Source organism: Pararge aegeria, chromosome 2, assembly GCF_905163445.1.
Source record: "Pararge aegeria chromosome 2, ilParAegt1.1, whole genome shotgun sequence".
NCBI classification, from domain to species: domain Eukaryota; kingdom Metazoa; phylum Arthropoda; class Insecta; order Lepidoptera; family Nymphalidae; genus Pararge; species Pararge aegeria.
Window position 1 is genome coordinate 17,793,433 of NC_053181.1, and position 13,857 is coordinate 17,807,289.

The 13,857-nt window shown below is 34.8% G+C and overlaps 1 protein-coding gene across 1 annotated transcript in view; it reads right to left on the reverse strand.

Moving 5' to 3' along the window:
* Positions 1 to 3,209: 3,209 nt before the first annotated feature.
* LOC120629958 (glucose-6-phosphate 1-epimerase) overlaps positions 3,210 to 13,857 on the reverse strand; it is a 55,705-nt gene continuing 45,057 nt past the window's right edge. The window contains exons 4-8 of the mRNA XM_039899057.1: positions 13,000 to 13,156; positions 11,109 to 11,289; positions 10,262 to 10,418; positions 9,514 to 9,665; positions 3,210 to 5,165 (exon numbers count right to left, since the gene is read on the reverse strand). Of these exons, the coding sequence (XP_039754991.1) occupies positions 5,157 to 5,165; positions 9,514 to 9,665; positions 10,262 to 10,418; positions 11,109 to 11,289; positions 13,000 to 13,156 (656 nt within the window). The 3' untranslated portion in view covers positions 3,210 to 5,156. The remainder of the gene's footprint in view (positions 5,166 to 9,513; positions 9,666 to 10,261; positions 10,419 to 11,108; positions 11,290 to 12,999; positions 13,157 to 13,857) is intronic.

Genomic DNA, 13,857 nt, shown 5'->3' on the forward strand with positions numbered 1-13,857 from the left:
TTATAGATTATAAATATGAATTTAAAAAAAAAAATAGTTTTTTTCTCACATAGTGTCACGTCTACACTTCGCCTTACGCCAAGTATAGTGGAGATGTATTGGAGGTGATTTAAATACTTTTTATGGGACGTTCGCGGGCCCTCCCCAGTTATGGCATGATCGACGGATCGACTGAATGAATGGGTTCTGTTCACGAATGATGGGCCATTATTAGTTCTACATGGCCATTCTACTGTCGAGAATTATTATCGCAGCCTATTATCAATTTTGCTCCATTGTTTGTGTTTACCATCTCCATATACCTATACAAGCATTTTTAGTACAAGAGCTTTTTGTGTCAGAGCTTACACCTTCGCCTTAGGTTAATGGACACAGAGCGGCACTTTGTAGTGTTGTTCTATTTGGCGATAGGTTTCCACAGGCTTGATCTGTTAATTATAAGAACAAGAAGAAGAAACACTTTATTGCACATATAACGTACATATAGGAAAAGAAACATTACAGTTAACAAACAGTAAACTATGTAGACATTTAAAGGCGGCCTTATTGCTGCAAGCAATCTCTTACAGGCAACCTTTGTAGAAAGGACTTAGAGCAAGAGAACTGGACTGCCAAGAGTGTTGAAATATATACATAAATACCAAAATGTATAGATACTAATACATAGATAAGTTAAATAATTATACGTAATATATAGGTATAAAATATACATAATATATTTAAATATATAATATACATAATATATAAAAGTAGATTTTAATACGTAATTTACAGACAGTAATAAAGCAACAACTTCAACTGCCAACACCCAAAGAGGGGTAGTAGTCCTTCAGACGACTCTTAAATATAGGAAGGGAATTACTTCCACGGATTTTCGTTATAACTACAATGATAAAACCTCAAAAACCATGAGAACTAATACCATCTCACTTATGTACATTTTCTTGATTCTTACTCTGTGGCGTTATAGATTAATATGAGATTCCGGGGAAAAAATCACTATTCAATAGGTATACTCAACTCACTCAAATACAGGTTAAATTGGGTTTTATACAAAAAAAAAACACTTAGCTATTTTCTAATTACTTCACTTTATTGCACCTATGGAAATACAGTTTCTGCTAATCTTCGATGTTTAAAATCACCAGTATTAATATGGTTACAAGAGGATTAAAAATTTGATCACTGATTAATTATTTATACATGCTTCGATGAAACTATATTTTAATAGTTTTAGTTTTATGATTATCATAAAACATGTTTAAAAAGAAAATCGTAATACATATTATTACTATTTTTAACATTGTACAACTCTTGTGGAAAACCTTACAAAACATTACATCTATAAAAAGTACCCATTTAATTGCATTTTATTCTTAAAAAAGAACAAGGAACTCATTACATCTAAGTACATACTCTTAAATTATTTGTCGTATACTTTAAAAGCCTCCAAAAAGTGTCCAAATAATAGAAAGAAAAATACAAAATATAGTGTACATTTAAAAAAAAATTATGTCAATTTGTACAAATTATAAATGTATTGTATGTACATGATAAATTTCGACCAAATGACATTTTATATAATAAACAATAATTAGATATATTTTTAGGCTCATTGCAGCTTATGTTTAAAATGTAGACAACATTTTTAGTGTAAATTTAGGTGGAACACAATTTGTGACCTATAAATGAGATATCTTTTGTTATTTTTAAGTTGAAGCATAACTGGTGTAAGTGATGATGATTTTAGCGGTCTTATCTATTTGAGTTATGGCAATAATCAAATTATTAAATTTTTCGTTATAAAATACGATTGGCGCATTGTTAAGATATTAATGCCCCATAGAACCACAGCGTTTGTTATTTCACAAATAAATTGTTCCTATTTTTAGATGTTCACTTGCTGTTCCAGAATTCATCTTTAAACTAAAAATTACCTTAATGTATCGTACCTAAGTGTTCTTTACTTTAACAATGTGGCAAAAACTAGAAACAGGTGTTCATTAAATAATCGTTCAAATTTCGGCTATGACACCTTTTAGTCCAACAAAAAATCCCGTATTTATTTTCATTGCATTAAAAAAAAATATAAAATAGTTAATTCGGAAACAGGCTTCTAATAAAACCGACAAAATACGTAACCAAGAATTGTTTAATTTCCGTACAGTGTCCCAAATGAGCCTAAAAATTATCATTATGATTCTTTTTTAAAGTCGCAATACTGAAAAAAGGAGGCAAGGATGTAATTGACATTCGACATTATAAAAAAAATGGGCTTATTAAAATCGTTGTAATCGAAATCATTCTTCTATTACATAACTATTCATAAATTATTATTATAAAGCATTGCATTAACAGCTAACATTTATAAAACAAAAGTTACTAAACAAAAATAATGTCATGAGTATTTTGTGATGCGAGTGAACGATACATATATGATAATCCTTGTATATATGTATATATTAAGCTTTCTTTATTTTGTGTTTTAATTTAAGATTTATTGTTACCTTTTAATCGTGTTCCCACGGGAACGGAAAATAATAGTATTTATAATGTTTAACTGAAATGTTGCATTGATACAAATCTTTAAAAAAAATTAACATAGATACATTATACATAATCGATGAATAGAGGTTTACTTGATATACTGCATGTGACATTTATTACTTTTTGGATGGTAATATCAGCATAAAAATATTGTCTAAACTTGATATTGAATTGTGCCTAACTTAATTTTATACCAACCCTTTTTACTAAAATTGTTACTTTCATATAGGTTAAAATAGACAAAAATCACCACTAAAACATTTGGCAAAATAAAAATTAATATGTCTATATTATGTAAAATTTTAACACCGGAATGTAATTCTAAAAATAGTTTCGTTACATAATTAAAAGGAACATTATTACTAAATATATGAAAAACGTTATAACTACATAGTTTAAGAGACAGGAAGACGAGAAGGAAGCAAGTCTCAGAGACGACCAATTTTATTTATTACAACAAATAATTGAACATTATAGTCTACTTCTACGCAACTTCACAAAAAAATAAATCAAAAACTAATAGATTGTTTTAATAGGAAACAACATTTTTTCTGCGCCTTATCACCAATGTAGGATCTGAAATCGACAGCTTTACGGCAGATTTTAAAGTTAAAGAGTAGTTTAAACTATACTAATATTATAAACAGTTTGTGTGGGGGGGGGGATATTCGTGGTAGTCGAATTTACTTACTAAGTCCGGAAAAAAGTATTTTCTAGATCCTGATAATGCATACAAAAAAGGTGCAAAGCCGGGGCGGGTCGTTAGTTATTAATAAATCTCGTATTGCAAATAGTTAGTATAGGGGACCCGGCACGCACCTCTGACTTTTCGAAGTCGTGAGGAACATTGTGCACGCCTGAGAGTAATGCTATCAAAGGCGTGTGTAGTCCACCAATTCGCACTCGCACTTGGAACGGCGTGGTGGACTACGGCCTCTTTTCATACTGGGAGGAGACAATCGGCCGGTAGCAGGCCGGTAATAAATCCAGAGGTAAGCGATTATGAATTTAAAAATTAGTGGCATTAAATTAATGGAAATAAAACTTATTTCATATATATTTAAAGGAACAGGCAAAATTCAGATCAATTGACACGGAGTACCGATTTCGGTATTTCTAGTATTCTGTTGAAGTGAAATTCTTCATTTAAACTACTAAATAATGTTTAACGTTTTTAGAATAATTGGAATGTATATTCGGAATAGAATGTTTGAAATCATTGTTAATTTTGCATTACGTATGCTACTCTATAATCTATTTATTTTTACTTTTAGCGCCATTTTTACTTAAGATTGGACTATGATTCTAACATTTGCGTACAAATAAATCTATCATCCATTATTGCAATGATTAAGAGTAAAAACTCTTAACTTCATTAATTTGATACACATATCGAGGGTCCATTAAGTAATCGGTTGTGGTATAAATATGACATGGATATTATCAATTTTGACCAAAATCTGAAAGTGCCGGCCAAAAAAATTTTTGGTGGAGTTAGTTAAAACTTGTCCGTCTAAACATTTTAGCGGAAGCTGTATACCTACCTTGACTTTTATTTGAGTAAAAAAAATACAATTAGAATATTTTTTTTCAAAAATATTTTTTTTTTAGGTTTTTATTTATATAGCATAAATTAAAACAAACATGAAAAAGGACAGGACGTGCACAAGAACTTCTTATATGGAGAGAGATTTCTTCCCGAAACCCTCGCACATGATAAAAAACCTATTAAATGTTAAAAAATGTAACTGACAGTTTTTGCAAGGTTCTTGTTTCGCTAGTTCCTTTTTTTAATTTACTACAATTTCGGATTGGAAAAATGTCCAGACCACCATATAGATAATTTGGACCTGTAAACGACATTAGCGTTCTACAGTCAATTATACATACAGTACCTATATATCCGCCTTTTTCACTACAGCACACTTTTTTCTTGTAAGTTACTTTACTCCTTTGGGCAACAAATGTATAAATCGTCCTTTAATTCAACCAGCATATTTTTTGTTTCCTAAAAAATAACGAGTAACGAAGAAACAGGCATAGATATTGAGATTAATTTTTAGTACCTCCTTCACTTTTGGACCAAAAATGTATGAATCGTACTTTCCATTAGTATTGGCTCTATTGCGGGAAAAAATACGAGTAATGAAGAGACAAACAAAGACATAAAGAGTCAGTTTAGTATCATTTCCAGTGTCATTTATTCGTAATATACACTACACATTTTTAAATTTTCTTCCATTGCACTTTCAATATTGGAACAAATAAGTGTGAATGATGTCCTTTCATTAAAATCGGCGAAGACTTACCAGTAACGAGGTAACAGTCATATATATGAAGATTCGACTTAGCATCTACTTCAGTTGCAAAGCACATTTTTTTTTGACCGATACTTTCACTTTTGGACCAAAACTGTATGAATCGTTTCATTTAAATCGGCTTATTTTTTGCTGCCGTGAAGAACTAGTAAGGAAGAGATAGACAGAATTACAAAGATTCAGTTTAGTATCCTCTACAGTTGCGGAGTATACAATATTGTCATAAACATTAAAATATTCACGCGAATTGACTTCACGATGTGGACGGCTGCGGAGGGAGTCGCCTCCTTCTTACATCACCTGCGGACGAAAATACACTTTAATTATTATAACTGACATGGCCGTCAAACTGGCCGATAGAGACGTATCGCCACAGAATTAATAGAGCAAGTGTATTATTTGCCTAATTAATTAGGCAAATAATACACTTGCTCTATTATGACAATAATATGATATAAAATGAAATTATTACTTATTTCTTATTATTGTATTTTTATTCTTTAAATTGTAATTCAATTTATCGGTGAAGGGTATGTTTAATCAAATGTGTACTTGTTATGGACCCACAATTTAACAAAAAAATTAATATTACGGGCCGAGGACGGCCAGACCTTCGATATTTAATAAAAGCTGAAAGTTCTTCTGTGCGTGTCCTCTATACAGGTAAGAACGACCAGGGAATAGAGAGTTTGGGTTGCGGTTACTTGGGCAGATAACAGGTTGTAAAGGTGCATAACATAGTACCTTAAATTCGTTAAAGTATAAAGCAAATTTTTTTTATATTTTATTATACCTAATAACTTAAGAAATCTCGCCATTCACCCATTATTGCATGCAGTGCATAGTGTCCAAAAACAGTAAAAACGCCCCACGCACGTTTGCCTTCACACCCACAGAATGTTGCTAGCTCACAAACTTTTCCCATTTTAACCATTTCATGGCAAGCGCTAAGAACTTAAGGTAAAATAATTACGGTCAACTGCTAAATGGAATGAAGTGTCTAGCCGCCTGTTCGAGAAACACTACTAAAGTGGAGTGGCTCTTGATGTTTGAGAATATTAATCGTGTACACGGTTTCTGTATTTTCTTAATTCTGTGCGTAACGCCAAGTACGATGCCGCATAGAGAACGCTATTTTTATTGTAATATTAAAATGCCGTAAATGTAAAACAATCGCCTATAGTCAAAGTCAAAGTAAAAAATCTCTTTATTCAAATAGCCACACATACATGTACAAGTTATGGCCATAACTAAATTCCTCAACTTTAAATGAAGCAGGGCATGAAAGGAACTCGAAGTGTCGTGTTGTCTATCGACTTTAGGCGTAGGTGTAAGACCTCATGCCAACAACTTAGCGAAGCAGTACGAGCTTGCGACGGGCTATAGGTTTAATACAACTGCCATACAGTAGCGGTACTTCCATAGAAGCCGAAAAGCCGGGCTTGAGTAGCAATAAATATATCTTTTAAATATTGTTCGACTATTCCGAAATGCAATTCAAAAAATAATTATTTTATTTTATTTAATTTTTTTATTTAAACATCTTTATTGCGTAATAAAGGAGAAATTACAAATATAGTTAAACAAAAAATTAAAAGCAAAAGGCGACCTTATCACTAAAAGTGATCTCTGCCAGGTAACCTTACCGATAGTACACAACAAAACATGAGAGACGGGAAATCGCAATTAAAATAAACAATACATAAATTTACACACTTAAGTACATACTACTAATAACTAATATAATAAATAATTAAAAGAGATAAATAAAATAAGTTATAAATAAATATATATATATATATATATATATTAACAAATATTTACATTTACTATAGATACATAAGTACACATATACGAACAACAAAATTATAATGACAAATAGTGATGTCTAACACGGCTTTTGAAAATAGCTAGGGATTTAGAGCGACGAATATCGTCAGGGAGTGCATTCCACAGCGTTGCAGCTTTTATTGTGAAGGATTCCGAGTAACTTTGCGACTTACATTTCATCATTCGGAGAATATTCTCCCTAGCAGAACGCTGAGATCCTTGAGACGGACACGGGCAAAGGAAATGAAAGCGTTGTTTAAGGTAGGGTGGTGTCCAAGGATGAAAAAGAGTAGAATACAGGATTGAAAGGACATGCAGATTACGCCGATGCCTAATAGGAAGCCACTTCAATTTTTTGCGATACTCAGAGATGTGATCATATTTCCTAAGACCAAATATGAATCTTATGCATAAGTTTTGTAGTCGCTCCAGCTTATCCAGAAGGTCCTCAGTCAAGTCTAAATAACAGGCATCGGCATAATCTAAAATAGGAAGAAGAAGGGTATTGGCTAATAAAATCTTAGTCTTGATAGGCAAGAGATTTTTCCATCTTTTTAAGGACCCAAAGGCACTAAAAACTTTCTGGCTTACATGGGCTACTTGCGGCCTCCAAGATAAACTGCTGTCCATGAGAATGCCTAGGTTTTTCACAGTTTTGCTATAAGGCAGCAGAGACCCATCAAAAGTGACTTGCGGAATACCAGAAAAATTCACTTTCGCAATTTGCCTAGAATTACCCAAAATAATTGACTGAGACTTGCTGGCATTAACCAATAACCCATGAGATCTGCTCCAGTCACAGATAGCACTAAGGTCAGCGTTGAGTCTATTTACAGCCTCAGGAATATCAGAAACCAGAGCAGACACATATATTTGAAAATCATCCGCATAAAGATGATAAGGTAAAGAAAGGAGATCAGTCATGGTATTAATGAAAATGGAGAATAGAAGAGGAGATAGTACACCACCCTGTGGAACACCAGCAAGGAGGCGGCAGTAAGAAGAGAATTTATCTTTGACTCTGATACATTGCGTACGATCATGTAAATAAGAATGGAACCATCTAACTACAGGTGAAGAAATATTAATGGAATCTAGTATGGCCAAGAGAATCTCAAAATCCACAGTGTTGAATGCATTGGAGAAATCAAGCAAAGCCAAAATGGTCACCTGCTTATTATCAATACCTAAACGAATATCGTCACAGACATTGGTTAAAGCCGTGACAGTGCTGTGCCCACGACGAAAGCCAGATTGAAAAGTGCTAAGGATATTATTTTTAGAAAGAAATAAAGATAATTGAGGATTAACAATACGTTCCAGGACTTTAGATAAGAACGGAAGAATAGAAATAGGTCGGAAATGAGAAAACATAGACGGGTTAGAATTTTTAGGAATAGGTATGACCTCAGCTATACGCCAGGCACTAGGAAAGGAACTAGATGAGAGAGATAGATTAAATAAGTAGCACAGAACGTGTAAGATGTAATCTAAACTTAACAATATCATCTTACGGCTGATACCGTCATTTCCCAAAGCATCTGATTTAACTGCATTTATGTGCTTTATTATTTCGCCAGGACTGACCACGCTAAATTGGAACAATGGAAAATGAGGCTTTGAACGCGAGCTTATCGAAGCCAGAGTTTCAGTTTTGCGACTAATACTAGTTGTCACATTACTGAAATGACGATTCAAAGCATCTATATCCACACTATCAGGAACACTTTTTTGCCGGCGACCAATGCCCAAAGTTTCCAAAAATTTCCACACCTTAAGGGTACTCTTTCCATCAACTGAAGAGTGGATATAATTGCGCTGAGCGTCTCTGCACATCTTGTTACACCGATTCCGCAGCCGCTTATACTTAAGCAAGTTGGCATCAGAGGGTTGGATCTTATACCTTGATTTCGCCGCGTTACGCTTAGACATGGCAAGCTTTATATCATGAGTAAGCCACGGTGCAGGCAGATGCTTTAGTTTAATCGGTCGAAAAGGTGCATGGGTATCAAAGAGTTCAATAAGAAGAGAATTAATACTTATTTTAAGTGTTGCTCAATAATGTATGGACAATGAGTATACAAACACTACGTAGGCAAGTAGACTCGGTGGTAGCAACCGGCTAATAGAATTACTTATTGATGACATTTATTTTGCTCCATGGGCAAGCGCTGAAATATCACGATCGTGCTCAGATCGTGTCCTTGGTACACGATCGGAACTCTTGCTTTGTATCGCTCACACTCACTGACTTATATTATTATGAGCTCAAATTGTGTCCAAATTGTTTTTGTGGTGAACTTAGGTGCGTTCAAATAATAATTGTCGAAAAAAGAAAAATGTTTTTTTCTTTATTTAAAAATTTTGAATAAAGAAAAAAACAGCTGTTTCGATGTTGTGCTTTTTTTTTTTTTGGCAAACAGCGCATATAAGCTTCTTAATTTGTAAGGATGTAGCGAATTGTCTCTTAATCGCAGCAACCGCAGAAAAAGTTGCAGACAAAATATTATTAAACTCTTCCAATTACCGAAGATGTACCAGTTAGTCGAAGAGTTAATACAATTAATTAGCAATCGAAATTTCAAATCATAATTCGTGTGTTGACCCTAATCGTAGTGCTTTTCAAAGATTAGTTGATATTGTTGGTCATTTAGCACAACAAGAACGGTAACTTTTAAAATTCATGACGAGTCAAATTAGTCCTTTAGGTAACTGGGCTTGCTCAAACATAAGCCGCAAACGCAAAAATGTTTGCCCACTTGTAGCGGTATGAAAAAAAAAAAAGAATATAGGCTATGATTACGATAATAGAACATACCTGCAGTATCTGGCTGGCCTCGAAAGCGGTGCCAGGAAGAAGTACTATGGGCGCGGCGACTCGGCCCGCCTCCACGCACACCATGTTAGGGAACTCATCGTCACCGAAGTCGGGGATCTCCTTCGCGAACTCCGCCCACGGGTTCCAGATCACTGCAATGTTATTTTCATTTATTTCAAACTGAATTTCAGTTCTTTTTTTTATCGGTAATTCTGGTTTTTAAAAGTCTTTAACAAATCCCGTGGGACTATGGGAATATAACGAAGAACGGGCAGCAGCGTTCTCTGTGCTACTACTACTAACTACTGCAGTCCCCAATACATTCAAACACCCTCACGAACTTTCGCGTTTGAATGAATGAATATACTTTTATTGCACACCACAAAAATTACAAAGAAAAAATAAAATAAAAGTATAACCAAACAACGTATACAATTTGGCGGCCTAAGTTATTTCTATAACAATTCGCGCTATTAATCGTGGCATAATGCAGAACGCTCCAACGACATCGCTATTTACATTCCATTAAATAATTCCTTCCTTTATTCATTTACCCATAAAGTCTTTGAGATACGTATGCGTTAGTGGTTCTAGACTCGAGAGCCTCTTGGTGACCTGATCTCTAGCGCGTAGAGATCAGGTCACCAAGTGGAATTTTAGTAGAATCATGTATAAATAATGTATCCTATTCATTAAGACGTGTTATTTATTTTTCCAAAACCAAAATAAAATATGGTACATAGCTCACCAGTATCAGGGAAGTTATACTTCTGTATCCTCATCTTGCGACCGCTGACTACATTCGTGATGATGTGTTCCTGCATCGTGTTCTGGTAGATGCGGTCCGTCCACTCGTTGATGGTCACCACCTCACGCGTCTCCTGATAAACCGCACCTTCCCGTGTCTGGACAGCAAACATTGGAATTGAATGAATGAATGAACAAACGAACGAATGAATGAATATATACTTTTATTGAACACCACAAAAAGGAAATAAAATAGAAAAGCAATAATAAAACAGCGCATACATTATTTTAATGTTAGAAGTCAAAAAAAAAATCTAAAGTGGTCTAAATGTATTAATATCTATGTAAAAAAAAATGGCATTGCAGCTACGAAAATAAGAGAAATGACTATACTAAATTGGTACCTATTGGATACAAGTGAAACTGCTTATTATTTTGTTAATCCTTACTAATTTTATAAATGCGAAAGTTTGTTTGTTTTGCTTCTTTAGCGGCCCCACTTAGCAACAAATTAAATTGATTTTTGGAAAATTGTTGGTTTAAAGAACGGAGAGCAACATCTAAGGCTGTTTGTTGTGTAAATGAAACGGGTATCTTTTGCTCAATAATGTGTGGACAAAGAGTATACAAGCATTACGTCACTCTCGCAAGAAGACTCTTTGAAAGCAACCAGCCGATAGAATGACCCTTTTTAAACATTTGGGGTGCTGATATTTAATTTATTCATTTTGCCGAAAAGCGCTACCAATTATCAATCGAAATTTCCACAGTAATTTAAGAACTTCGAGACGCCACTGCGTAACTGATGAGATCATCTGAAATCAAGAGATCGAAATGGATTCGGTTACCTTGTCAATGAACATGCAGCCGTGCATGCCGGTGATCTGACAGCGCCGCACATCAGGAACTTTGAAGTACGTGTGCAGGAGCAGTTGGCAACTGAATGTCAGCTCCTTGCTCGGGTTGTACACGCCAATGTTGAAGTGCAACTCTTTCTCCCTAAGGATTAGTCTGTACGTCAATCTGAACCTGCAAAAAAACATTTAAATCTATATATATAAAAGAGAAAGTGTGTGGGTATGTTCCGTATAGGCTCCGAAACGGCTGGACCGATTTCAATGAAACTTTCAGGGAATCTTCGGATTGACCTGGCGAGTAATCCTGTAAAGTTTGGTGACGATCGGAGCACTCCTATTTTTTAACTGTCAAATACAGCTTTTATTTACTATGATGATATTCTATTGTTGGGTGTACATGGTTGTAGATAATGTTCTTTACCCGCTCGAGAAGAGAATAGAAGAGAATGAATACGAAGAGAAATAAATGATTTAATATATTATGAGACTTAAATTAAAAATTTAATTATGTAAGTTTATTGTTTAAATAAAATAAAGCAAAATCTAGACCGGCGAAGCGGACTGTAAGCGGCGAACTTTGCGACCGGCGAAGCGGGGGTAAACCTGATTGTCGACACAAGCCGTGGCGACGCAATTTAAATATTTTGTTTTCAATAAAAAATTTAATAAACATTATTTCATGGAACAAATTTGTAATGCTTTGTCTTTTATGCTATATCTGATTCCTGTCGTAATTTGTTCTTTTATGCATATAACTTATATAAAACAATTTCAATGTTTCACATCTGCCAGGCGTCCCGTTACGGCTCACACATTTTTATTTTCTACTTTCTATAGCAGTTCTTGGCCGGTTCGGGATGTCAAGAGAGGTCGCCTGAAAATCAGGGCTGTAGCAGTGATCGCAAACCGATGATATAACGCTCAGGCGATACTCTGTTTGGGAGAAACAACTCCACAGATATGTTAACTGCATTTTGTTGCAATGTTACATAGCATTATGTAACTGCCAACATAGCATTATATTTATTTGTTATTAGTTTATTTAATTCTATTTAGTTACCTAATTTTAAGATCTTTTTTTTATGTTGGTTATTTCTCAAATAAAAGATTTATTATATATCAAGAATTATTATTATTATTATGATTCCGTCCACAAATTAAATATTTATATAAACTGACAAGGGATACAATTTAACCACTTGCCAGAGCACGGCAACCAGTGGCGTGCACAGGGTTTTTGACCAAGGTATGCATAAAGAAGGCAGATGCCATAAAATGGAACAATCCTTCGCATTAATGAGTTATACAAAAATTTTAGGGTATGCAGAGCTTTTGCGGATCTATGAAGTGCACACCACTGACGGCAACAGGGTAAAGGAGAAGTTTACCCCCATTGATTAAATGGATTATCATTATCATATCAACCCATTACCGGCTACAACAGGGCACGGGTCTGCTCCCACAATGAGATGGCGTTAAGGCACGTTTGCCCATTGCGTATTGGTGGACTCCACACACCTTAAGAACATTACGGAGATATCTCAGGCATGCACGCTTCCTCACGATGTTTCAACAATGACAATGACAATCAGTGTCAAAGTAAAAAAACATCTTTATTCAAGTAGGTCCAACGATGGCACTTTTTATGCATTCATTACATGAAAAATGTGTACATGGGGATAGTGAGATAATGGCCATATTCGTCAACTTATAACTTAAGCTACGAGGGTTCCAAATGCTCTCTGGCCTAGAAGAAGCCCACAGCAAACTTAGCCAGGTGTTCTTTTTGTTATCACCAACTCACATTGTCATTTAAAATTATCAGACGAGCAACGTGGTTAGAGGTATGTCTCTATGCTACGAGGGCAGTGTAGATACTAACTGAAAATGCCACATGGAGTGTGTGAATTCGTCGTCCATGAGGCTGAAGACGGCTTCCACGTCGCCGCTGGGCAGTCGCTCTGGCATCTTCTCCACGTGCCAGCGCGCCACACGGGCGAACCCGTGCTGCGGACCGAAGGCCCATTGTCCGAACTGAGCTGTGGAGGTAAACATAACTTCTTGATCATACAACTATATCTAAACTATAATACTAAAACTATACCTAAACATTTGTTCACTGTTATCATAAAGATATTATAAGTATGTATCTATTCCTAAGTGTTGCACTTGGAGATCCCTGCCTCCTATAATACAGGTTAAATGCTAGTATAGGGGCAGAAGCTTTTCACTTCCTACATATCGATAAAGGTTTATCTAACCACAGATTGCTGTAACAATTGCTTAGATCATTTCACTGATAACTAATGTGTCTTTTTGTATACCATTATAATTGTACTTGTTTCTTTGTGTCTTATAAGGTATATTATTATCATCACTGTAGACTTCACACGCGTTTGAAAACGTTTTGTAGAATTAATTCTCAGCTATGGTAAACCTAAGAGTTCTCCAAAATTTACTCAACGATGTGTTTCTTTACCGTTAAAGCAAGTGCGATTTAATTTCTTAAGACGCCAGTGCGTGCCTGCGTTCTCACCACGAGGATATCACCGCTTTAAGCTGTGCATTAATTCAGTAACCCTGAGTTCTCCATCAAATTAAGAGTACTATATCCACACATGAGTTTGTTCTACCATGCTATGAATATTTTTTATTCTATAATTCCATCAAATTATAAATTCATCAATTCATTATTTATCAATCCATAATATGGTCTTTCTCACTTATTCATACGTTCATA